At 48.0% G+C, this 27421-nt stretch overlaps 1 protein-coding gene across 3 annotated transcripts in view; it reads right to left on the reverse strand.

Annotated features, from left to right (window-relative positions):
• NEGR1 (neuronal growth regulator 1) overlaps positions 1–27421 on the reverse strand; it is a 160629-nt gene that overhangs the window by 52585 nt on the left and 80623 nt on the right. For all 3 annotated transcript variants that reach the window (XM_015870907.3, XM_032446132.2, XM_085512456.1), the window contains exons 3-4: positions 11642–11767; positions 1878–2009 (exon numbers count right to left, since the gene is read on the reverse strand). In XM_015870907.3, the coding sequence (XP_015726393.2) occupies positions 1878–2009; positions 11642–11767 (258 nt within the window). The remainder of the gene's footprint in view (positions 1–1877; positions 2010–11641; positions 11768–27421) is intronic.

The following is a 27421-nucleotide window of genomic DNA, read 5'->3' on the forward strand; positions in this document are numbered from 1 at the left end:
TGACTGGAAGTGCCCTGCTGTCAGTCCCGAGCTGCCCTACTTGTGGCTGGCACCGACCCTCACACGGCTCCGTCATCACAGCCCCCCTGGCTTAGTGTCGAGAGAGGGCAAATCCCAGCCCCTGGGGCTCAGCTGCCTGGCAGCCATGCTTCTCAGCACGGGGCATGGTGAGGTCCCACTGGCCTCAGTGCTCCCAGCAGTGCCACGAGGCTGATCCTTCCCTTACGCAATGACAAACCCCGACTGTCCGTAGGAAACTGGGGAACTGATGCCAGAAGCAGTCGCAGCTTGACAGGGCACGAATCTGCTGGTGCAGGAACTCTGCTCACTGTAAAGTAGAGCTCTGGCTTTGGCCAATGAACGCGATGATTGATCTAAACAAGGACTTGTGCAAATCTTGATCCTGGTTCAGAAGATGAGGGAGAATGGCTGATTCCATGAGTTTTACCACCTCCTCTTTTTTTTTTTTTTTAAATCAAACGTGCTAAGCAGGGCTATCATTATCATCTTCCCCCTTTTTATAGTCACTTTCAGAGCTCCCAAGGCAGTGAGCTTTACCCTTCATAAGGTCCCCATCATATGACATTCCTCAAAGGCAGTTTTTGATTTTTGCTTGCTGCTCGTCCTGGACCTCTACCACCAGGCATTAGTTGAACCACACAGCACATTCTGGGGTACAGCTGGAGTGAAGGGTGTCACCCCACAGCACTCACTTGATTTATAGAACAACAGAACCATTCAGGCTGGAAAAGGCCTCCAAGAACCCCAGTCCCCACCCACCCCCAGTGCCCAGTGCCCACATCCATCAGTGCCACATTCCCATGGCTCTGGATCACCCCCTGGGATGGTGACCGCCCCCATCTGACCAAACTGCTCCATCTATGCACATAGATCTGCACAGCGCCTCTTCCTGACAGTCTTCCAGTAACAACAACCTGCACACAGCTCAGGGGCGCTTGTTCCACCAGAACCGTGGTTTTCAGCCCACAGCTTTATAGAGAGAACTGTGATGGACTCAGCCTGTGGGTTGTGGGGAGGACACAAATCCATGGCCTCGAGCATCTGTGATTCAGTACCGATGCCACAGCGATTTTCAGAGTAGGAACTGCTGCAAATCACAAGCTGTATAATTGCACTTAACCTAAGAAAATTCACAGCTAGAGTGGATTAGTGTAATTATTCCCATTTTCTTTCTTTTCCTTTTTTTTTTTTTTTCCCTTCACATTTTTGGAAGGGGAAAGAACACCATTTGAACATTCCACTTTGTACTGAGCGTCCAGTCAAATCCAGTCCCAAACCAGAAAGCATCCCACTTCTGCAGACACCCAAGGAGGGCAGAACTGTGGGCTGCAGCCCTGCAAGAGGCCACGTTGGCACCCACAGCAGTGCCCCCAGCACTGGAGGGGAGGCAGAGCACAGCTCCCTATGCCAGCAGTGCTTGCTGCCTGTGCTGGGAGCCACTCGCACACCCACACAGAGTGCCATATCATTTCTCATCTCCCTGTCCTGTTGCACAACCATGACAAATTAAACCAGAAATGTTTCAGCCCAGCGATCACAGATGTTACTCAGTGAATAACCACAAGCTCAAAGCCCACGGCAGAGCCCAGCCCAGGCCACATGCACCCCACACTGCTGCCAGCACTGCAGTCAGGTTTGAACCTGGTCCTCTCCTCCCAACCTCTGGTCAGAACCACTCACACCTCAGACACCAGAGGCTTTTTGCTACTGTTCCACCAAAAAACAGATCTACAGTTTCATCACGAGCAGCAGTTCTCTGCGTTACATTTTTCTTCCCAGCAGTTCCCTTCTCCTCCATTGGATTTAATGATTAGAAACCAACTTGGATTTAGTGATTAGAAACCAACTTGACTTACAGTTTACTGTTACTTTTACTTTTTTCACGTCTGGGACTGAGACGTCATTTTCTGCGCTGCATTCATACTCTCCAGCCTGGTCTCTTGTAATTCCATAGATGTCCAGGTACTGCCCGCTCTCAAATGGTTTTGCTGAAATGAAATAACCAGAGAAAGCAATTAGATGAGGCTGAGCACAGAGAGCCTGAAGGGTCACTGAGGTCTGCAGGGCTGCCTGGGAACGCTGCTGGGTGCTGTAGAACCCCTGGGATGGGTTGCACAGAATGTGGCAGCAGTGTTGAGCAGAGCTGCTGGGACCTCACTTAAAGATGGAACCACAGAATCGTTCCAGCTGGAAAAACCCTCTGAGCTCCCCAGTCCAACCCCAGCCCAACCCCAGTACCCACTGCCCACAACCCTCAGTGCCCCATCCCCATGGCTCTGAACACCCCCAGGGATGCTGAGCCCACCCCTGTGCAGCTGTGCAGTGCTGGCTGCTCCTTGGGAGGGCCCTGGCACTTTGCTCCTGCTCCATGCCCACCAGCACTCTCCCCACCCAGTGTTACATTGATCTTACGCAGAACTGTGTCTGTATTTTTGTAATACTGTAAATTCAGCTCAATGCAATTCACTCACACACACTTGGAAATGTTAAAGTTAAGCACTTTTAAACTCTCAGGTTTGGGTTGGATCTTAGGAGGAAGTTTTTCACCCAGAGGGTGGTGAGGCACTGGAACATGTTGCCCAAGGAGGCTGTGGATGCCCCATCCCTGCAGGCATTCAAGGCCAGGCTGGATGTGGCTCTGGGCAGCCTGGGCTGCTGGTTGGTGACCCTGCACACAGCAGGGGGTTGGAACCAGATGAGCACTGTTGTTCTTTTCAACCCAGGCCATTCTATGGTTCTATGATTCTATGTCCAGTTGGGCTCCCCAGTGGCAATGCCATCAGGATGCCATCTGAGTGCTGGCTGTGCTGTGAGTATCCACAGCCCATCAGGTCCCATAGGCTGGGAGCTCAGACAGGTGTATGGGACATTAGTAATCACAGCCTGAACCTCTGATTAATCAGCTGAGGCAAGTGTCGGGTCAGCTGTGGGAGCACAGGTGAGAGTAATTTAGCTGTGCTCCTGGAAGGGGTGGAACTTGACTCCACCTCTAGACCTCATTTAAGAGCTGACCACCACTAAGGCAGCATCTCTTGGAGATTGTTCTTTGGTGGGGATTGCCTTAGTATTTCCCAGCAAAGGCATCCATCTCAGTGAGTATTTCTTTATAAATAACCTTTTGGATACTGGTTACCATCTTTGTATCATTCCACCTTACAGACAGGATCACTGAGGCACCTTTCTTCTCCTGTTGATAACTTGTCATGGGGATGCTGAGAACAGCCTAAACAATTGTCGTTCTGGTTGAATCCAATCTGAAGCTGCTCCTACTACTTGCCATGCATTCAGGGTTTGAAATGACATCAAATGAGGTGATTGTACAGGATGTGCTCTTCTCCTGGGGGCTGTGGGTTAGCAGAACAGCTTGCTGTCTGTTAGAATGAGCCTACCACATTAGGCACCATTTAAACATTGTCAGTGTAAGGCCATTTACCTTCAGTGATGCCGCACTCCACATTTGTAAAGAAAAATCAGCTAAATTGTAAAGAAAAAATGTCTGAAAGTGGCAGATAAATTGAGGGCTGGAGGAGATCTCCCTGCTGAAGAGATGAAACAAGGAAAGCGGTTTGGTGAGAAAGGAGTGCTGATAAAAGAAAAGCTGCGAGCAGCGGCTGACAGAGCAGAAAGTTTCAGAGGTGGGGACAAACAAAGTCAGGTCTGTATGTGTGATATATGGGTATGGAGCATTGGGAGCTGCATGGGCAGAGCACATCTCAGCCAGCTATTGGGAGCTGCTGTGTGACACATGACTGCGTGGGTCCCCATCAAACTGTGGGGAAGTGTTCTTTCAGCACATCCAGCCTGACCTTGAATGCCTGCAGGGATGGGGCGTCCACAGCCTCCTTGGGCAGCCTAGAAACCACACATAGACTTTTCATTTTCCACTGCTTCCTCAGGGCTTCCCAGGCTGAGCAGAGCAGGGGTTGCTCCTGCAGGAGATGGAGACACATTCCCTGGTTCACCTTCTCAGAGGTTACATTTGCTTCTGTCTGCACAGAACACTGCTGCGCTGCACTACGTACCTGAGACTCATTCAGTTAATAAGTTACAGTATTTGGAGCAATTTTGAATGTTTTGCATTGCAAAAACACCAGGGAGCACACACAGAATACGTGCCGATTTTCCTGCTTGAGCAGCTGAGCGCTGGTATAGAGGAGAGCCAGCTCCACTTCAGTGCTCATGGAAAGGAAAGTTAACTGCTATTTGGGGAGAACACACACCCGCTATTCTTAGATATCTGCACGCTGCGTCACCTGGATATTTACAGATTCATGTGTACTCTGATCTCTTTTGATCTCTCCAAGAATGAGTGCTTCTGTACTCTAAGTGCAGCTTGCCAGCAGCGCCAGCTTTCCATTGGCCCATGGTCCCACACACAGCCGGGGGGAAGACAACCACGTGCTGCAGCATGAAGCTCACTTGGGTAGGAGGGGGTTGGAAGAATCCTCTTACCCAGGGAATGTAGTTGAGCATAAGCAGGGCCGGGGAAGGCAGCTCAGCCTACAGCAAGGTGCAGTGCCCTGCAGTAGCCCTCCTGATCTGATGCTCTGCAGGCACTGGGTGCCCTGTGAGCTGTTTGGAGGAAACTCTTGGACACAAAACACATCTGCAGATCCCTCCCATTGAACAATCATTTTCTGTCTGTAGTTGTTGAAACCGGAGGCATTGCTGAAGGTAAATGAATCATTAATGACAGTATTTTTCATATTTCTTCTTATCCCTCAGAAGATATTGCAGATTTTCATAAAATTTGTGCATTTTAAAATAATTCTTGATATGTGTAATATAGGATTTATTCATAAACGTGTCTGGAAGAGATGAGTCTGGGAAATAATGGAAGCACTTCAGGCTCTGGAAATGTGAAGGTGTGGTTTAGGGACAGGCTTCAATGGACGTGGTGGAGAGGGCTCAGTGGGTGGATGTGGTGAACTTTGAGATCTTTTCCAGCCTTAATGATTAGGTTGGATCTTAGGAGGAAGTTTTTCACCCAGAGGGTGGTGACGCACTGTTCACAGGTTGCCCAAGGAGGCTGTGGATGCCCCATCCCTGCAGGCATTCAAGGCCAGGCTGGATGTGGCTCTGGGCAGCCTGGGCTGCTGGTTGGTGACCCTGCACACAGCTGGGGTGGGAACTGAATGAGCACTCAGGTCCTTTTCAACCCAGTCCATTCTATGGTTCTATGATTCTATGGTGCCTGCAGGTCATCTGCTGTCCCCCTCCTGAGCATTGATGGTGTGCCCAGCCTCCATTTCTACCTGCAGCCTGTGCCCAGCTTGGGGAAGGGAGAAAGAGTAACAATAAGCATAAGGGAATATTTAATAAAGAGGGTTTGAAACATTAAATAGAAAACAGGTATCTCTGGGATTTTGGAGATTCCTCCAAAAATGTGTGCACATCCCAGCACTGGCACGTTCTGCTCCAAGACGAGCATCTCCCGCAGCAGTGGTGAAGGATGCTACACCAAAGGAAGGGGGGAGAAGGAAATCTGCACTTGCTTGGTTTGGTTTTCAGCACTAAAGGTCCGATCTCACTGAAATATCTTTAATGATTCATAAATCGCTCACTCACAAACGCAGTGTTTCTCAAATAAAAATGAACTAATATCTGAGGGAATAAACTAAGCATGTTTTAAAACTTTAATTTTCATGGCATTTTATGAGTTATTAATGAGTTCATTTACTTTTATTGAAAAGTGAGAAATACGTTCCTCTTGTTATAAAACTGTCAAGAAGTCATTACTGTTTCTGCACGACACTTTTGTCTGGCTTTCGTTTTCCCATCTCTAACTCACCGAGATTGGAATCTTACTCTCAGTCCTCAGTCCCTTCACAAAGACCCAATTACTGGAGCCTCTCAGTGTGAGCGCTCATCTCCTGACGACCGCATTCTAACGAGAGGGTTTTTTTCGTTCTGTTTAAAGATTTTAAGAAGACTTGAGGATTTCTAGGAATATCCGTAATTGTTCCTGAAGGGATGCTCAAAGTTCAGGAACGGTCTCGATAATTATGACATTTTTCTAAGAATCCTTGCTCAGAAGCCCACTAATCGCAGCCGCTGTAATGTCACTCGACCCGGCGCGATGGATCGTGTACTGGATGTCACTTAATTGGATCCTAATGCTCCACGTATCCCCCAGCAATGATGTTAGGAGTATCATTAAGGAAACAAAAGGCCAGAAGGCCCACGGCCTGAAATCGAAAGACATCATATTTAGCATGGGAGAGGTGTGGCTCTGGAGGATCATTATTTTCCTGGTATGCAAAGGCAAAGGAAAGAATTGCAACCAACCGTTTATATTAAGCACTAATATTTGCATTGCTGTCTTTAGACTGCTAATTAATCCCCTCATTTACTCTGCGTTGAGCTCCACACCATTTCCTCTCGAGTCCTTGGGATGCTGCCAGGAGCATGTTTAATATGAAGGAAGCACTGATGGAATGGCGCGTGATGCCTTCACAACAGAACACTCTGCTTCAGAATCACCAGCCGGGCCATTAAATCTGTATGAAACATTAATCACAGAACGCTCAATCCCCACGTGGCTGCAGTCAGATGGATCTGTCTGTGTAAGAGCAGGGGCTCCCCATGGGCTGCTGTCCCATTCACACCCTCACCACAGTGGGCAGAGGAGAGTAGCATGGCCCCTCCAGGGCACACACAGCTCGTCTGGAGTAGAAGAGGAGCCCGAGAGGTGATGTGGTGCAGGGGCACCAGTTAGGCTGTTTGATGAGGAATGATCTTCAGGTGATGTGTGTCACAGCAGTTGGGTACTTGTGCAGTGCATTCATGACTGAGAGCTGAGAGCCTGCCCATGTCCCCACAGCCATCACTGTGCGGGGACCAATGCAATCACAGGGTCTGGCCCCCCCGCCTAGCCTCAGCCTACTGCCCCAGCAGGTCTGGGGGCTGCTGGCTGTTCTCCCAGCCCTCCCACCCAGCTGTGAGGAGCAGATGTTTCAGCTCAGCCCGGTAATGCTTCACCTGAACGAGGAGCTCAGCATAATGAAGCTGTTGCTGGCGAGATGAGTGATGATGGCATAAGGGAGGCACATCACTGTCACTGCTTATCAGATTAGAGCGCTGAATTATTTTGCATTCTGCTGCTTGGACACCTGGAGGGAAGGAGCTGCGCCTTCGGTGTGCGGCGGCCATCCATCTGCCAGCAGTGAGGGCCATGTGCCAGGGCCACCTGTGGCCCCACACCTCCAGTGGGGCAGGAGCTCGAGGCACCCTGCAGGAGTACAAGCAGCAACCTGTCCACCAGCAGCGGTACCGTGCACGTATTGAACACGCCAGAGGGAAACAGTGGAGGGTGTGAGATAACCCCCACCAGCAGTGATACACCTCAGGGCTTAGCAGGGCTAAAGACACAAGCCAGAAACCCTTATTTATTTATTTATTTTTCTGAAACCTTTAGTTTTAAAACCATTTTGAGTCAGTAGAAGGAGCACTCAGAAAGACAAGTTCGCACTTTGTACTTTCACAAAGCCCTGGAAATCTGATAGTAATTCATGTCACTTAGGTATTATCAGCCTGCAAATCCCGGCTCAGAGCACTCACACACCAACAAAACACTTCTTATTTCTGTCACGTGCAGATGTGTGGATAACATCTGAAAAATAGTGTTTCTCTAGCAGAAGTGCAAATGGAACAAAATATTTGACATTAGCTGAGCTCATATCAAGCTTCTGTTTGTTTCTTAGGATTTAGCCCGAAGTTTAAAAGAAGCCTTTGTGCTTTTTTCACCCCCTTCAAATCTCAGCCCTGCGTGGCAGTTTGCATCCCGCAGGAATCACGCTGCCTGCTCGGGGCTGGCGCTGCCTTTTGTCCTGTAATTGAATTGAACCAGCTCTTAGACCCCTTCCTCCCAGACAGCCCTATCATATGAGTGCACCGAAGATGTATTACACTAATACTTCATCAGAACGATGGAGCTATGATGATACATTAACACAATACATCTTTGAGGCTTTGGGGCTGTCCAGGAATGATAGGACTGGTGTTAGGCTCCACTCGGTCCTACCACACTCGTGCCCACACCCCAAGAGCAAGTGAAATGAGTGTGTGAAGCTGGAGGCAGACATGGGTACATTCCAACCTAACATCAGAGTAATTTCTGGGAAAGTGCAGATTTCCCCAATATTTGTGAAAAAAAATATTGTTATTCTGCATGTGCTGAACAGTTTTTCCTTTGGTTGGTTGGTTGTTTTTTGGGAAACACTTCAGTGCCACCTTCCTCTGGGAATGAGATCGAATGAACAGAGTACCCAAACCTGCACTCCCAAACATGTGTGAGTGTACAAAGTGCTGATCCTCAAATTTCAAGAAAGAAATGAAAACTGGACTAAAAATGATGGTGATAAAGCTGGGAGAAAAGGGCAAGACAGTACGGAAGGTCTGGAAAGGGTGAGACTGTAAGTCACCAGGGACTCATAGAATTATAAAGGTTAGAAAAGACCCCCAAGATCAAGTCCAACCACCAACCCAACCTGTCATCACCATGCCCAGTAAACATGCCCCTTAGTGGCACCTCCCCCTGCAGCCGCTGCAGGCAGGGCCACCAACCTCTACATGTAATACCAGCCCAGGCTGCCCGGGGCCCCATCCAGGCTGGCCTTGAACACCTCCAGGGATGGACGGGGCATCCACAACCTCTCTGGGCAGCTGTTCCAGCACCTTGCCACTCTCAGAGTAAAGAACTTCCCCCTGACATCAAACCTAAATCTTCCCTCCTTCAGCTTAAAACCATTTCTCTGTACTAGGATGTATTTGAGGAATGTTAGGACAATTGAAGAACACTGAACATAAATCCAGAAGGAAGGAGAAAAAAGATGAAAGAGATGAAGAGGTATATGTAAGTTCCAGTGTCTCAATGTTCATTTTCCTTCAGTGTTCTACAAGTTCTGCAGTCAATCCTGCTTTAATCTGCCTTAAAGCAGGTGGGACGTGGTAGGGGATGGTCTGCATGCTGCAGTGAGGAGTCAGATGGGACTGTTCCATAAGAACGAGCAGGATTCTCTCCTCAGCAGCCACAAAGCATGTGGCAGTGCAGTGCTGGTGCACAGGGTGCAGCCTGCACGGCCCTGAGCTGCAGCAGGAACCTCCACATGGAAGGTCTGGCCAAGAGCAAAGAAGCTTCCATGCGTATGGCACCAGAATTCTGCCCAGCAGTAGCATCTCAAGTCTTCCGAATGGCTCTTGTTGTTGCTGCTGGTGGCAGTGTTTGCAGAGTTACTTTTCAGAAATGGAGCTGTACCTGCATGCTGCGCAAACAAGTGTGAAGAGCTGGAATTATGTTTTCTAGCAGACCTTAATTCTTTACAATTCTGCTTTCGTTCTCCAACTATTGATGCTGCACTTTGCTCCTAAATGTCAGAGCAAAATAAGTAATACCTGCGATTTATTCCGATGACATTTCAACAATACCAGATTTTCAGATTACAAACAGCGGCGCCGCGTTCCTTACGGTGCTGTGCTGAATGTGTAGATTTGGTGGATTTACATAATGGCTTTGCATAATGAATATTTATATAATGAATGCATTTCCATAATGACTGAGAGTTAAACACACACCGTAAAGATTACAGGCCAATAATTTATGTACTAAGTTAAAAATCACCTCTAAATACATTTTATTCTTCTTCCTCTGAAAGGTTTGTTTTATCTCTTGTTCAACCAAATGCAATCTGACCCTCTCTGAGTAAAGGCCGCATCGATGCAAATCACAATAGTATTTTGGCATTAGCCTACATTGAGTCATTTGTATTCCGAGTTTCCCGTTCCTTATCTTCCAGCAGCAGCTTTGACAAACAATTTCAGAATATCACAAATATGATTCTTTAATATAATTTAGCGTTGTCTTCTAGATGTGATGCTCATGTGTAATCCTCATTAGTGCCACCGGGAATTACGGGGGGAAACTGAGAGAAATTACAAAGTGCAGCTGAAGCTCACGTGTAGATAAAGGTAATTTGCTGCAGGCATAATATGAGTCCATACAGCAACCTGGAGCTCTCAACTCTCCTGCATTTAATTGGATTTCAGTGCTGTCTATGGCTGTCAGTACAGCAGGGCATGCAGCTGTGCCCAGGAATGGCAGGTGTGACCAAAATGCTTGCAGCACGGACAGCACTCTGCTCCTTGCATGCCTGCTCCCACTGGCACATTGGAAGCCGCGGGCTGATGTGCAGCTGCAGAGCAACGAGGAGCAAAGCTGTATGAGTGGGTAGCAAACCTAATATGGCCTTGATGTCAGCCTGGAGGGAGGTGCCCACACACACCAACACCGTGCTCCTGCCCATAGGGATCCAGTGCTGGCCACTCAACCAGCAGCCCATGGGCAGACACCCAGCCCAGCCCTCAGCCCACAGCTCCTCTCTCCTCCCTTGCCCTTGGGCCAACATATGAATGCATTGGGCTCTGCGTGAGCCCTGTGCTCCGGGCACCAGCCCTGCCAGGACACAAGGTGAGGGGGTCCTGCTCCTCAGTCTGGGTGGACTCATTCTCCTCTTCTGCTATTTTCCTCTATAGGTCAATTTTAGAGGCTCCTTCCTGTAAAACCCCCAATGCTTTATGCTATTACTCTGAAGTATCACTGCAGTTTCCAATAAAATTTTATTTGACATTTAGTTAAAATCCATTTTTTGCTGCAGCTGATTTTTCCCTTGTCCCCCAATGGATACTTCCAGCAGAACTCACTGTCATTGTCTTAAAGGTCAAAAGTTGTGTGTTTTTTTCTCTGATTCTCACTTTGAAAAGGAAACTGCTGCTGGACGATGACAGCCCATAGAAAGCTGCAGCCCATGGAGCCATCCTTCCCTGCAGCACATGGCTGTCAGAGAATTTCTGTGAGCAAACAGAGGGTCCTTCACTGCAGAGCTGCCCCACAAGAACTGGCACAGCTGTGCGGTTCCCCCCCAGGTGGCTGCAGGGTCCCTTCCAACCTAAGGCATACTGCAGTTCTGTGGGTTGTAAGACTGAATGGGAGGGAAATCTCTTCAGGTTTACGCTATGATGTGTTTTAGCTTAAACTTCCAGAGAGCCCTTGGATTGGCTTCAGTGTGAGCTGATCACATCATAGAATCTTAGAAAGGCCTGGGTTGCAAAGGCCCACAGTGCTCATCCAGTACCAACCCCCTGCTGTGTGCAGGGTCACCAACCAGCAGCCCAGGCTGCCCAGAGCCACATCCAGCCTGGCCTTGAATGCCTGCAGGGATGGGGCATCCACAGCCTCCTTGGGCAACCTGTGAACAGTGCGTCACCACCCTCTGGGTGAAAAATTCCTCCTAATATCCAACCTAAACCTGCCCTGTCTTAGTTTAAAGCCATTCCCCCTTTCCTATCAATATCCACCCTCGTAAACAGCTGTTGCCCTTGCAGCCTGTTAAAATGAACTCCTGTTCAATGAGCATGGTATCTTCAGGCTGAAGCAGCCACTACCTTGTCCCGGGGAGCCACCCAGTGAAAAGCATGCCTTCGTTCAGGTGCTTTTCTTTGTCCCTTCCCATGTTACAGATCCATTACAGCTTTCACTCTTGAGAGCTTGTATCTGATGACACTTTTCTGTCCCACCTCTGAAAGCTGTTACAGCTGGGACTCAGCGACAGCCCCGGGCACTTACCAGATGGAGAGATGTGTCTCCAGGAAATGGAGGGCTCTGGTTTTCCAGTGGCCAGACACACCAGAGTAACATTGCTGCCTTCGTTCACAACGATGTCACTCGAAATACGAAATATCTTCGGAGAAACTGAAAGGAAACAAGGAGAGGTTGTAAGGGAATGCCATCGAGTCAGTGCCACCGAGACAGCGCTGCCATCAGAGCGGCAGCTGAGCAGGCTGTGCCTGTGCATCACCATGGCCACAAAACCACACAAACCTGCTGGGAGGTCACAGAAAGAAACAACACCAGCCTTGTGAAGGTGTGACCACAGCCATTTCAATCACGTCTGCAGCACAGCCTGGGGACTTGAAATACTGCAAATAGGAAAACAGCAGTTTCCTCTGCTTTGTACAGAGCAGGGATTGCTATGAGATCCCAGTAAAGTGCTGCTGACGGATGGGTGCTCCCATCTGGGAGAAGGCTGAGCTCGCTCGTGACAGCTTGGAAAGAAAATGTAATTAAACTTTGCTTGTACTTTAAAAAATAATGGTGTTTACATCCATGTATACGCAAGGAGTCGTATCTGTTCAATGAGGAGACCAAAACAAACACATTTGTTTCTATTGTGTTTCTTTCAGGTCTGCAGTATTTGATAAAGAAAGATTTCTTCCCTAAACTCCACTATTCATCCATCTGGTCATAAGGCAGAGCGCAACACAGAGCAAAAATAGCATGGAGCCATTGGGAATCTGCAGTACCAGGGAAGTGAGAAAAGAAAGAAGTGTTCCAGAGCCGTGGGGATGTGGCATTGAGGGACATGGGCAGTGGCCATAGCGGGGTGGGCTGGGGATCTTCCAAGGGCTTTCTCAACCTCAGTAATTCCATGGTTCTATGTTTTTATGTGTCTATGTTCTGTGTGCTTTGGGATCTCCACTTGCAGATGCCCTCCAACCCTTTCGCGGGTCCACTGAAGTTACTGCATCAGAATGAGTTGGGGTCAGAAAGCACCAAGGAAGGTGGAAATTCCCTGTGCTTGCCCATGGCAATGCATTTGTGAGCAAAGAAAATTAAAAGTCTGTGCAGCATATTGTTAATTAGCAAAGAAATACCCACAGGGAAACCAGAGGTCTGGGAAAGGCCTATGAGAGTGAAGACTGGTGCTGCTGCCCTTTGAAGTTCAAACAGGTCTACACACAGCCACTGAAACTGCAGAAGCTGCCTGAGCTCAGCAGCCTCACTCACAGAGGCAGCAGTCCCCCTCCTTCCTTCTACCCACTTGGTGCCCAGGGACACTAAGCAGTCCTTACACAGCATCTGCAGGCGCTGAACCACACGCAAGAGTTACCTTCAAATACTGACAACTCATTGATCAGAGTTTAGCCAACAAAGAACCTCTGCCCAACCCCGCTCTGCAGAGCCTGGTGCTGCAGGGCTGGGGCACACAGCCCTCACTCTGGGCAGCCCCTGTTCTGAGCGGCAGCTCTGAGTGCTGTGCACACAGCAGGAGGGATGGATCTGCTCCCCAGCTGCTCTGAGCCTCATCCCGGCTGAGACGCAGAAATCCTTTGGAGAGAAGAATATCACAAGCAGTGCAGCAAATGCTGGGGCTTTATCCAGCCCACAGTGCTTGAAAAATATCCTCCTAAGCCTGAGCCACATATTTCTTATTCCTTCAGAAAAAAACATACCTGTGGGAAGTTACATTGAAGGAATCCAATAACTCAGCACAGCCCTTCTCGCAAGTAAATATGTACAAGTGGGGTCTACCTGGAATTGCGAGAATATCTTCCAGATACAATAGATATTACAGCCTAAGATTTCCAACAGTTTCTTATTCCAGGCTCTGTGCCCTTGATAGTAGAAAAATAGAGGTTGGCTTCTGCTTTGGCACCATTATGCAGTGCTGTAAGTGGATTTTCACATAGCTGCTACACAGTGCTATTTACCCCGGTAACTTATTTGCTGTAAATGATCACCACACAGAGGGGCTCTGGCTGCAGCATGCCCTGCTGCCCCAGTGGCACCTGTGTGCCCCACAGACACTGCGGTTCCCCGGTGCTCGGCCTTTGTCAGGCTCAGGGTCAGACCAGAGCAGCCTCTTCCCTGTGTCTGTCTCCAGAAGTGGATGCATGAGCCGTCCGCTGACTGCTCAGTGCACTGAGCTGAGTCCGATGGGTAACAACTGCTTGGAAGTATGGTAATGTGAACTTCAGGTGTGCTCAACTGCCGTCCTTCGGCATAACCACGAGGCTCCTGAACAGCAGCAGAAGAACCAGCTCATATCAGCGCTCATAATCAAATTTCCAAAGAGAGATTTCCAAAGCGAATGCACTGACAGCACCGCCGGAGGCAGGAGCCTCGCCTTGAAACAACTGGGCTTCATTCAGCTCGCACTGATGAGCATCTCCTTTCCAAGACAAGGATCAGCACAGTCTGCTCCTTCCACCGCTGCCTAATCCAAGCACTGCCCCCATCTGCCCCTGCCCTCGCACGAGGCTCGGAGTTCTCCTCACCCACTGCCTCCCAGCTGTGCTCACATGAAGCACGGAACACAGCCCTGTTGTCTGGGGGTGGCCATGGCTGACCGTCAGTATTGCCCTCTTCGTTGTAGGCTTTGCTGCTTTGTTTAAATCCCAAATTACCCCGTTTTAATTTTAATAAAACCACGTGTTCTAATGGCCAACAATGGGAAAATCTTTCCCTAGAGATTCAACACGCAAGATATGGTTATGGAGCACGTGTGTGCAGGGACTGAAATGCAGCAGGTTTGGGGCGCTCCTGGCCAGAGGGGCAGCTCAGGGCTGGTGGCCTCAGCTCAGCCATTCCCAGCAGCTTCCAGGCGCTGCCCATTAGGCTGCGCTGCAGAACTGTCTGTGCTTATCCTGGCAGTTCCAGGTGATGCTCACAGTGCCACTCCGGGGAAGCGCTTCCAGCAATTAAATACCCCTCACTGCTGGGAAATAGCATCTTCCTTCCAAATTGCATTTCACTAAATTCAGCTTTCAGAAATCAGATCTTATTATGTTTTTGTCTGCAAGACTGAACATTCCCCTTACTATCAAGTATCTTTTCTATGACTAAGGACCCATAAAACATGATAAATCACCTCTTCATTTTTCTCTGCAGATGATTTAAGCACCACAAGCTTAATTTTCGTTAGGCTTGATAGATAATATTTGTTTCTCTCTTTTGAGGACTGTCTGAATCATCCTGACACGTGAACAGTGGAACACAGCGTAACGGTCTATTGAGAGCAAGGAGAGCCTTACCAGTGCTGTGTGCAGAAGTGAGCACACTGTGTTATCTCAGCTCTATTTCCTCTTTCTCAGCGCTGCTGTCCTCGTCCAAGCTACCATTCCTTCCATCCCCATCATATGGGCTATCATACTTGCCATCCCCACTATCTCCATCATCCTTACCATCCCATCACCCCCACCACCCCATCATCTGGGCTATTATCCCTACCATCCCTACCATCCCCACCATCTGGGCTATTGTCCTTGCCATCCCTACCATCCCTATCACTCCTACCATCTCCACCATCCCTACTACCCTCACCACCCGCTATTGTCCCTGCCATCCCTACCACCTCCATCATCCCCCCACCCTCACCCCCACCATCTAGGCTATTGTCCCTGCCATCCCTACCATCCTTATCACCACTGCCATCCCTGGCCCTGGGCAGCACTGGTGGGGACAGCAGGTCTGGGGGGATGCAGGTGGCTTTGCTGGATGTGGGTGCCTTCTTGCACTCTCCTGCGACATTAAAAACATCACTTACATGTGATTGGAAACGACCCCAGTATTGAATTATTATTTCTAAGTTATTTACAAATCTCTAAGTAGTTTAGGAATGACTGGAGCGCCGAGAGGCTCCTGCTGGCCCCATTGTGTTCCTCCCTCCTGAGCACTCCCATGGAACCTCCCTGCTCCCCACACACCATGCAGACATGTGGGTGCCTGAAGCAGCTGCAGGCAGAGTGGGACTCTCCAGACCCTCTTAGCCATGAACTACAAGCGTGTTTGAGCTCACAGTTCTCCCCAGAGCTCAGAGTTATGTGAGCCATTATTGAGCAGGGGACTGACAGCGAGTCTGTACTTCACTGTGCCTCATTTCTCATTTTCAAGGGCTGGAATTATATTCTCAGTTACATTCAAGTGCACATAAATGATGCTGCGTAATAAAGCTTACTGCTGTCATGGGAATGACTGTAGGACTGAACTGCTCCTGTAGATGCTGCTGCTTTTTGAACACGGGAGAGGATGACTTATTTCCATCACAATTCAGAGTCATCAGGCAAATAACCTGGAGTCAGAGCAGCGCGCCCAGCCTGTCTGCTGCAGCGTGTGCTGCCGTGCTGCTCTCTGCTGGAACGCTCCTGCAGCTCCCAGTGCCTGCATGTCTGCCTGGGACTGCGGCTGCACCCGGCCAGGGAGCCCTGCTGCTTTGGGAGGCATCCCTGGGAAGGGTGATGGCAAGCCCTGGCATACATTGGTTTAGTCATGTTTGCAAAATTAAGGCCACTAAGTCAATTTTTAGATTATAATGTATATTATAATATAACTAATGCAGGGGCATAGCAGCACCTAAAAGTTATGGGGTACAGCACCAATGCAGGGACACAGCACCAATGCAGGGACACAACAGCAGAGCAGCACAGAGTGAGAATTTTAAGAGATTTCAGCTGTGACACAGCACAGCACAGGCTGAAGGGTTCTCCAGGCTCACAGAGTGCAGATTAAGTGGTTTTCTCTCACTTACATGCTTTGTTTGTTTTCTAATTGCTTGGGTTCTGCTTTAATCTGGGCTCTGTAATGGGGAAATTAAATAAAATCTCACAGAAGATGTTTGAAAGTCTCATTGCAATGAAACAGGTTGCACAATTTACTCATTTCCAAAATAGAACTAGCAAATAAATGAACACCAGCAATGCACGAGCTAAAACAACAGACAAGTAAACACAGCAGTGCAGCCCTGCTATATAATGAACCTCTGTAAAATTATTCACTATGATTTGATGCCTGTGAAAACTGGATTCTACTTTTATCAGTCATTTACTGGAAAGGACACTTTTCCCATGGCAGGAATTGGCTTCTCTAGGCAGTATTTCTTGTCCCTCGGTGACAAATAACGCTCCGTGCTATGTTGGTATGCTGCTCGGTTTTCTGCTGCTTACTGGCTCCTAGGGACCATTACATCCAGATCACTAAAATATGTGGAATTTTTTATGACCAGAGCATATATATGCATAATCACAATGCAGACCTGAAGAACACGCTCATTTTGCACATGTGTGTCCCAAAACGCCATTTAGAACTGATCTATGAGCAACTTTATCTTCCAGCATCCACTACCTCAATCAGCTCCAGCCTTCAGCACCCATTGGTGGCACAGGGCTGGGGCAAACTGTGACAGAGCAGGAGATGAACACCTCACTGCACCATAGTGAAAACCCAGCTGGGAGCTCAACAGGTTCTCTACGAGCAAAAAGAACTGCCTGTTCATGGCACAGTATGGCACAACAAGGTGCAGCATAGAATCACAGAATCATAGGATTGCTGAGGTTGGAAAAGACCTTAAAGGTCATCACATCCAACCATAGTCTAATCATAGCACTCTAACAGCCCACCACTAAATCATGTTTCTGAGCACCACGTCCAGACAGTTCTTACACACATCCAGGGATGGTGACTCAGCCACCTCCCTGGGGAGCCCATTCTAGTGCTTAACAACCCTTTCCGTAAAGCAGTTCTTTCTGATACCAAACCTAAACCGCCCCTGGTGCAACTTGAGGCCATTTCCCCTTGTTCTGTTGCCTACACAGCACAGTATGATGCAATATGGCACATCATGGCACTGTATGGCACGGTATGGCTCAGTATGGCTCAGTATAGCACAGTATGGCACAGTATGGCATGGCATGGCACAGTATTACAGAACATGGCTCTGGATGGCACAGCATGGGACAGTAGGAGTTCACTTCCCACCCAGCACCCACACCCTCAGTTTGGCAGCCCCGCATTTTCCATTTCACTACCTGACTTTTCCTCCCTTGTGCGCTGATTTAGTAAGATTTTCTAACATTTTCTACACTTAAACCACTTAAAAGCCTCTAAAATTTCCAAATTTAGCTCAGAATGTACAAAATACTCATTATAAATGCTTGTTGATCCATGGCAGGGGCCACGGGCAGCGCTGGGGCACAGTATTGCTGTGCTGTACAGAGCCCTCTGTGCACAGCTCCAGCCCTGGGCTCACCCTGTAGGGAGCACAGCTCGGGCTGACCTGCACAGATCTCGCTGATGGAGATGCTGCAAAACACGAGAATTGATTTCTCTCTGCAGCTGGAGTGATTTATTGCTTTGCTTTCCTAATCTGCATATTGATTTCATTATCTTGCGTAGTATCTAGAAATCACCAACATGACATAAGAAATAGATTATTGTTTTATGGCTTGGACACAAAAATTCGTTTGTATGACAAATATAAAGGAAAATTAAAACATGCTTATGAGGGTTATTAAAGGCAGTGATGAACTCCATTTGCCACTAATTGAGAATCTATACGACTGTTCACTTCTCAGGCATCAGATCAGCAGCATCTGGAACACCCCTCATTGACAAACGGCTCTGCCTTCCAAAAACTGTAGCCCAGGCATCTGCATGAAGACTTCTTGTAAGAAAGCCACCATTCCCCATTCTTTCCCTCCCTTATTCTTTCTGTGTTAGAAAGGAAGAAGCAATGTGCCATGGAATGACAAAGCACAACTGTAGCACACAGCTGTGTGCAGAAAAAGACGTGAAAGTGAAAGCAAAAGTGGAAGTGCAGGAGGTCAGAGCGTTGCCCCACCACGTGTACGTTCTCATGGGTCAGGTTGTTTCAAATAGTTCAATATTTCAGTTCATTTTGCTGCCCATACATGCCCCTAATTGTGCCAGTACCTGTAATTACTTGTATCCACCCAAACCCTGTCTCTCATGCAAACACGTGGTGCCATTTGCACCTCAGACCTGCCAGCAAAATTTGTACCATTCTCTAAACACCTTAAAATGCCATCTCTAAAATACCAGATTTAAACAACAACAACACCCTCCCCTACGATGCCATTGCTGTGGTTGAACATATTGTGCCACAGTCTCTACCATAAGTAAAGGTAGTTGTGCTTTTTGCAGTTCAAAATCATTTGCCAACATGTAAAACAAAGCTCCACGTTCCCATACGCTTTGTTCAGAATGCGCTGGAATCGCCACTTGAGAAACATTACTGTGCTCTGCTCAGCTTTGCCACAGTCAACAACTGGAATGCAGACACTCCTCCAACCCAAAGCATGAGATTGTTTTTCCTGCCATGGAGCGGGATGGAACAGCACCATGCATTGAGCCCCATGTCTGGCAGCTTCCAGAGCCCCCCACCCCCCAACAGATGACTTTAAGAGTATGATTAACACAGATATTTAACCTGTGGACAAAATAATCTAAGAAGCAGACGGGAGCCTGTTCTTGCATGGTGCAGACCTTTGCTTACGGAGCAATCAGTCACCAACCGGGAAGAGGAAGAATATCCTTTCTGTGGGCACTGACGTGATTAGATCCCAGCAGCGGCTGATTGAGGAGCGCTGCACACAGCTCCCCACCTCCTGTTACTGAGCTCTCTTTGCCGTGGGACACGGCATGGACACCAGCTCTGATGGAACTGATTTCAGGAGGGCAGGGGAGCAAAATGGCTATTTCTTGATTCATCAGGAATTTTCATATCAGGTCGGTGCAGAAGTGTGAGGAAAACATCACAAACGTAGCACTTCTCAAAGCTTTTAAAGCTCAAAATCCACCTGTGTTCTTCTAAGCTGGAGAGTAAAAGACCTCCAAAAAACTCTCACTGACTGCACCCACACTGACTGGGCCCAAACAGGACCACGAAGTGACCAAGGATGCTCCTGCACCCAATTACTCTCCCATTCCCAGCACCCAGCGCTCAGCACTCGGCTCCATGGGCAGCAGGACAGGGGGCAGCCCCAGCCTCACCTTGGGACCCACTGGCTGCCTTTGGCAGCTCCAGCACTGAGAGCACTGTGAGTGCTGAGCGTGACAGCTCTCTTTTTTCCAGGTAAATTGAAGGATCTTCATCTCTTACCTGCAGTTATTTTGTCATGCAACCATTTTTCCATCAATGAAGAAGCAGGCTCTCTGCAGATAATCATTCTTCAATTTCTGATGCCATAGATTTTCCCTATTTTTGGTGACTCATATTGTTCACTCGGTAAATGTGGAGAGAAGGGAAAGGACAGCACTTGTTCTCTCTGCAGCCCTTTCATCACTCTCCTACATTTTTTCATTACTGTACTCAATTTATCACTGAGAAAATACAGAAATAGAAGAGCTATATTCTTTGCCTTGAGATGGATTTGTTAGCAGCGGTTCGATGCTTTGTAAAGCAGAAGAAATGTAGAAAATAAAGTAGCTATTTCTGTTAATTGATTTGCAAAAACGTGGGTTCAAATCAGAAAAACCTGATCGAGCCAAAAATCCAGTGACCTTTTCTTTTCTCTCATGGCTCTCCACGTCTCTTCCCTGTCTGAAGGATGCTGCAGGGCTTGGCTTGATGGGGCGCGGGGTCCCCTGTGGAGCTATTGGTGGCAGCCCTGCAGGCTGAGCATGGGACTGAGGTGAATATGTGGGCTTCCAGTGCAGACCCGTCCCAGCAGCTCCTTGTGTTGTTGGAGGTGTGGGGCAGAGCAGCTGCAAGCTGCACAGGGAACCAAAATGATGGGAAAAGAGAAAACCACATTTCTATAACCAGGTTGTGTTCCTGGAAGGATCCTTGTCCCATTGTGCGGATGGGGTGGTGCAGGTGGGGGCTTTGTGCCACCCTGCACGTTATAATAAGTTATTATAAAATAGGTTCTATCAGAATATGGAGAGAAAAGGGATAATTTGGGGGATTCCTCCCATGCAGGCGGGTTCAGCCCCCACCTGCTGCTCTGACCTTGTACTGCTGCTGGGGGCTCCAAGTGGATGTGTGAAAAGCAGCAAGAAGGGAAAAAAAGCAATAACCCATGGCTAAAACTGAAGGTTTCCCAGCTGGTGACTGATTGCCAGTCAAGTAAAAGGTCTGAACCACAAACAACATCCCATTTGAGCTGCTTTGTTTAAGCTAAATTAGCACACACTGATACAAAATTCTCTGAGAAATCAGAGATCCTTTCCATGCACCTGTAGGTAAATGATGTATTTACTGAGTTCACAGGCAAATGACACCCGATTTCCTTTCCATTCTGATGCTGGGATGGTCTCCTTGCTGCCCCCAGGCCCTGCTCCCCACACTCTGCCTGGAGCTGTCACCCACAGTGCATGGATATGGGGCCACCAGCCAGGACCTGCAGTGTGCTGTGGTACCCAACTCAAATGTAGATTAAACACAAGGTTATTCCTGTAGATCTTTCTGGTTTAGTGAACTCAAACATGTAGTACAGCCATACCTGGATGATAATGTGGTTTTAATGGTGTATCATTATGGAAAACAAGCACCAAAAGGAGAAACACTATTAAGTCTGAAAAGGGTCAGAGGTGAAAATATTGCAGCTGTTAGCCTAGTTCAGAAACAGACTGCCCAGCATCAGTGCTGCATGCCAGCACTTGAGGAATGGTCGCTATGTGAAGAAGAAAGGAGCAATGGGTGGAGCAGTGCAAACATTCCAGTCCAAATACTTCGGCATCAAAGAGCGTGAACTCCTTGGGGATGGCCGTGTGCATGTCCTGCATTCCCTGCATGGAGCTGAGCCAGGGCAGGTCAGCCTTGTGAATGCCTGGGAGTGAAGGGGGGGCTGCAGCGATCACACACTGTGCTGCACCACCAGAAAGTGCCCCCCAGACGCACTGTGTTATTTCCAAGGGAAACACTGGGCATGTGCAGAGCAGGGATCTACCTGCCCACATCTGTGCCACCCACCTTCCTTCAAGGAGCAGAGGAGGGGTATGAAGCAGGCACAGCCCTGCTGCTCCCAGCCCCACACTGCCCATCTGTGGGTGCAGAGATGCTCACGTGCAATGGAGTGCTGTGCATTTGGGTGTTCCAGGGCCGGGGGTCTATCATCATTTTCAGTTTTAATTAACAATGATCTTAAACGAGATTCTTCCAACTGCCAAAAGGCACTTTGTGATGCAGGAGCCCTACAGCAGTGCATTGCCATCAGTGGGCGTTTCTGCCAGGATGAGATGGGTGTTTGCACTGTAAGGCTGGAGGATTTGCTCTGCACTGTTTTTTTTTGCTCATTCCACTGCTCGGCAGTGGAGGTTATTAAGAACATCCTGTAAAATATGAGTTTTGGGACTCCATTTAATGAATTTCTCCATGCTGGAAATAGATTAAAGACACACAGAGCAGAACCATGTCACCAGTTGAGGCCTTCGTGGCTACACGACTGCAGTTCCAGAGCAGCCATGGTGATAACTTCACAAAATTGGGAAGTAGGGACTTTGCTATTTGGGATTTGATTTTTTTTAATAATAATTTAGAAAAGATGATGAGGTCATGGCCAAAGCAAAAGATGTAGATTTTGGAATATCTATGGCCAAAATGCTTTCACACTCTGAACTTGTGGACACAAAGAAACAACTCCTTTATTGTATCATGGAACTATTGCATTCATTATCTTTTCCTTTCCCCTTTTCTTTAAATTCCCCATGGGGTTTAATTTCCCCATGGGGTGAAGCTATTCTGTTCGCAAACCCCCCAAAGCCTTGGTCTGAACAGCTGGGGTAAGGGCCCTGGAAATGCTGATTCTGTGATTCTGGAAGGAGCAGGACAGAAACCGGAGTCACACTATGGGACTGTGTTAAGAATCAAAGCTATGCAGTTCCTGTGTCACCTTCTTGTATGGTGCCATAATACATCTTGTACCATTCATTATCATTGTTATTTGATCATAAATTATAATGTATGAGAAGTACAGCCCCAGTAATTTAAGCCATACAGTTTTCATTACACAGTTTCTTTAAGGAAACTCTTCAGAACATTTCCACGAAGGATTTGTTCCTGTAAATGAGCAGTTAGTGCCATACGACTTGTTCTTTGAAGGGAACACACCACTTAGTCACGCAGGATAAAGGGAGATACAATCCCTAGGCATTATCTGATGGAAGCCTCAATGTGAACATAAAGCCCTTTAAAATTAAACAGTTTTACTCAAGTGCTGAAGGATGGAGATGTGAACCACAACTGCAGGGCACAGTATGAATGTTGGCTTCGTAACCACAGTTGGATCTATTGGATGGGATTAAACATCACAGACGGAGAGCAACACACACTTCTTCAGCTCAGACACATCCAGGGATGGTGATTCAACCACCTCCCTGAGCAGCCCATCCCAGTGCTTAGCCATCCATTCTGTAAAGAAGTTCCTCCTGATATCCAGCCTAAACCTCCCATGGTGCAACTTGAGGCCATTTCCCTTCTTCCTGTCACCTGTATGCTTACTTATCTGGGTCAATAAAAAGCCACTCACCAAACTAGTGATGGAGACGGATGGTGTGACATGGTGTAGTGGGGAAGTGCTGGTGGTAAGTGGACTGGATGGCCTTGGAGGTCTTTTCCAATCGTGGTGGTGCTACGAAATTCACTGCTGTGTGGGACAGGGGGCTCATGCATACAAGAACAGCATTTCCATGCCTGTTTGCTTCAGAGGAGGCTCTGAACCTCCTAATTGCCTCAAGGAGGGCTTCGATTTACTGTTTGCTGTTCTAATTTAGCTTATCCTGTGGGCAGGCAGCTGCACTGGAATACGGCAACATCTGAAGTTAGTTGAGCCATTCTGCAATTCTCCCTGCTTTTTTGGGGGGATGTGATTGCTGCCTTGCACCTGGACATGCTGGTCTTTGGCATAACCACATCAGCAAACCAACCAGAGGGGTGGGCAGGGGACCATCCCCCTTTGCTCAGCTCTCAGAGCCCCCCCTGCAGCCCCCAGCACTGAGACATGGGGTGGTTATCAGGGCAGACAGCACGGGCTGCTGGCCCCAGCTGGGTGCTGCTGCTGCATCTACTTGGAGAGGAGCAGTGGCTGCCAACCCATTCTGGGGTGGGTTCAGCTCATGAGCACATGCTGAATGGGACAACCAATTGAAGCGCTAACAAACACACACTCAAAACTTTCTGTTAAGAGATTCCAAAGTAGACTGTGCTTTCAGTAACTGCTGGACCGTTTTTTGCAGCTCATTAGTGATAGTATAATTATGGCTTCGCACACCACATGTAGGCACTTTCCAGATGAGCCGTGCAGTGACTTGATTACGGTGGGTCGTTAGGAACAGGGCAGTGATTCTGCACCTGAGGGCTCCTTTGTTGCCCGAAGGCTGAGATGTGCTGCATCTCAGGTCACTCACCTCTCCTCCTGCTGACCCACAGTGCTCTGACACATGAAAGCTGCCACGTTTTCTTTACATGCTTATGAAAGCCGTGCAATGAAAGACAAAGCTTTTCAAATGGAGATTTTCCAAGCAGGAAACATTCAAGCTCTGTCCCTGAGAGTGTTCTTTCACATTTACTATTCTGTGTTACAGCAGGATCCTGTGACTCCGCTTTCAGCTCTTCTCAGCCCTTCCCAGAATGTTTCCTAAACCCGCACCACGAGCTCTTTTTAAAGACATGCATTTGATTTTGCTCCTTCCAAGTGGTGGATTTTGCTGCTTGAGAACATCAGCTATCGTCAGCATCCTCTTTCCTTCACTTAAGCTACAAAACCCAAACTAAGCTGCAGAGGATACATCAAGGAAAGCACTGTATCAGAAGGATGTGCTTTTACAAATCCCTCCCCATGTTTGTTCATTCCCAGTAATTCTCTCATGGCCGTGAATCCAACAAACTCGCAGCACAAAATATTCCTTCCCTTTAAGTTCTGAGCTCACAAAAGCACACAGAGATGTGCACCAAGGAAGAATCACACCTGCACACACTGGAGGTGGGAACCAAAGAGCTCATCCTCAATTCCTATTTGCAGTTATACTGGACCATCACACAATGCAGGCAGCTCTTGCCATGGCTCAGTGGGGGATGTACCAACACACACACAGCCCTCAGGAGGAGCAGTCCTCTGTGCAGTTTTCTTAAGCCTGACAAGTTTTGTTATGAATGGAAATTTCCCTTGTGCATTGGTGATAGAGCCGGCAGCCTGGATACAAACGTACCAAGACCAGGATGATGAATACATGCACTTTTTCAAGACTGATTCTTTGTAACTACAATCCAAATGGCTGGAGATGCAGCCTCTGTAATGAACGGGAAAAGCCTCCTGCCCCTATTTTATATCTGGGGACTGTGTATGGACTGATGGCCCCATGAATTCCAGGCAGCAGCTGCAGGTTTTTCAGTGCAGCCCATGGCTGCTTCCAAGGCAGACTCCTCCCAGACCCGAGCACTCAGTGGCTCTGACAGATTGCACAACGGCTGAAGTAAGTTCTTACACTCCATATATTCCACTCTTCATTCGCTTTTCCTCATGAGATCTTTCCATCCTTTTCTGGTGATGGGCTCTTGTTAACAGAAGCACATTTCTGCTATTGATCCCTTACACAGCTTTAGGAAGTACCCTGGCAATGCTACGAGGCTGTCAGCTTTGCTAAAGCAGAGTGAGCTCCAATGGGCAGAAGTCCCCACCTCTTCTCAATCTCAGCAGAGCAGAAGATAAGGATTTTCTAAACTGTCTGGACTCACCTAAGGAAAACAAGTGCTTTTGCAGCTCCCAGGCTGTGCTTCAATAGGTATTTAGGTGAAACCCTTTTTGCAAGACAAAACCTAAAGATTTGAGCTGTGACCTCCACCAGGTGGGATAATTTCCACATCTATTCAACTTTCTGCCTTTGTTAACAATACTCCAAGGAAAAAATTAACTTTAAAGCTCAGGACACCTTATTTTCTCCTGTCAAATGACAGTCTGAAATTACAGAAGCAGAAATAAAGGGAAATGCAATGAAAAAAGAATCAGATAAATCACAGTAATCACAGTGATCACAGTGACAGGCAGCAGAGAGCTCAATAAAATATTACACTGTTTACTCAGGGTACAGACTACCAAAACTGCTTGCGGTGCTGCAGTGATGGTAATGAATAACAAAATAATTAGCAGCTCAGTTGTGCCAGAGCAGCCATTGCCTTTAGTTGAAATAACGAGGCTGCATTCGGACAGGGGGTGTCAGAGCCATAGGAGCGGCCAGCAGACACACACACTCAAAGGGAACCAAACCCTTACAAGTGTTCTCAGCCAGGTTTGGGGTGTGGGTGCTGCTGTGTGGGGTCAGAGGTTGAACTGGATGGCACTTGTGGGTCCCTTCCAACTCAGGATACTCTGAGATTCAGTTACAAAAAGCCTTTCCAGGCAGTTTTCATTCTCATCAGCCACTTCAGACATTCCTATGCAAAGTCATGGATCTGCCCCGTGTTTGCTGTAATGCTGATAAGCCCCTGAGGACACCCAGTAAGGAGAGATGCCACAGCCACCAGCACATGATACATTCTCATTTTGAATTTACCTTCTTTCCAAATCTTTTTAATCTTTCTTTCAGACAGACAACTGGAGAGCCACACAGCTCTGCCAGCTGGCTGCATTTGTTATCTCACATTCATAGGGTGGGATCTCGCCAGGCCAAAGCTTTGGGCAGCATAAGAGAGGCTTCATCTTTTTCTCATCCTTTCCCCATTCCTCCCTTACTTCCCTCCCTTCCATTCTGATTGTGGCACTGCTGCACGGTGCAAGGAGTGTGGTGACGCACTGTTCACAGGTTGCCCAAGGAGGCTGTGGGTGCCCCATCCCTGCAGGCATTCAAGGCCAGGCTGGATGTGGCTCTGGGCAGCCTGGGCTGCTGGTTGGTGACCCTGCACACAGCAGGGGGTTGGAGCTGGATGAGCACTGTGGGCCTTTGCAACCCAGGCCATTCTAGGATTCTGATTCTCACAGGTCACAAAAAAGCTCATTCAGCTTAATTCAAATGTATCAGAACTAATATACTTTGGACCGGAGAGCAAATGATTATTTTGTGTTGATTACCCTTCACTTGCAGATTTCAGAAGATGGAAATTTCAGGCTCATAATGGAAATTCAGCTGCAGCCGTGACCAGAAAGCAGCTCCAACATGTGGAATTACGAGTCGCAGACTGGCAGAGCCCCGTTCTATTTCAGATGAAATATTCCAGACTTACATCCCGGTAATGAGATCACCTGCTTGTGTAAACACTTCCTGTGATTTAAGGCTTTTAAAGAGGGGAAAAGCCATACACAGACATCTTACAGAGAACGAGCCCCTGCAGCTATTGATGTGGGAGGAATGCAATGAATGGATGAGAAGGACAAGTCCTGGAGGGAGCATCCCGCACTACTTGGAGCCTTCAGCCCAGTGAGGGGACATGGGGCATCAGCTCCATGTGGGGCACCTCTCCCATCCCACTCTCCCATTCCTTTTCCACTTTGTGCCAGGCAGGGACGAGCTGCAAACAGTGGTTGGCACTCGTGAGTAAATCTTATAGTGAGAGCTGACATCCTGCCCGAGCTCTGGCACTTTCAAAGAGTAAACGCGTTGTCAGTTTTAGCTGGAGAGCGGTTGCTATGTGAGTTTAGAAGTCTTTTGCATATTTATTTTGTCCCACTTTAAATAAATTTGGGTAAGATTTATCTCATTAACTCCAAACGCAAGTCCCTCTTGGCCCGACTGAAGAAACAAATTAGACTTTGCAAACATTGCAAAGACTAAATCAATACATTAATATTTAGGGGACATTAAAGAGGTTTATTAAGCAGAAAAAGGGCCTTGAGTGTT

The sequence above is a fragment of the Coturnix japonica genome, chromosome 11 (assembly GCF_054131305.1).
Source record: "Coturnix japonica strain WE chromosome 11, WE-NBRP24, whole genome shotgun sequence".
Lineage (NCBI taxonomy): Eukaryota > Metazoa > Chordata > Aves > Galliformes > Phasianidae > Coturnix > Coturnix japonica.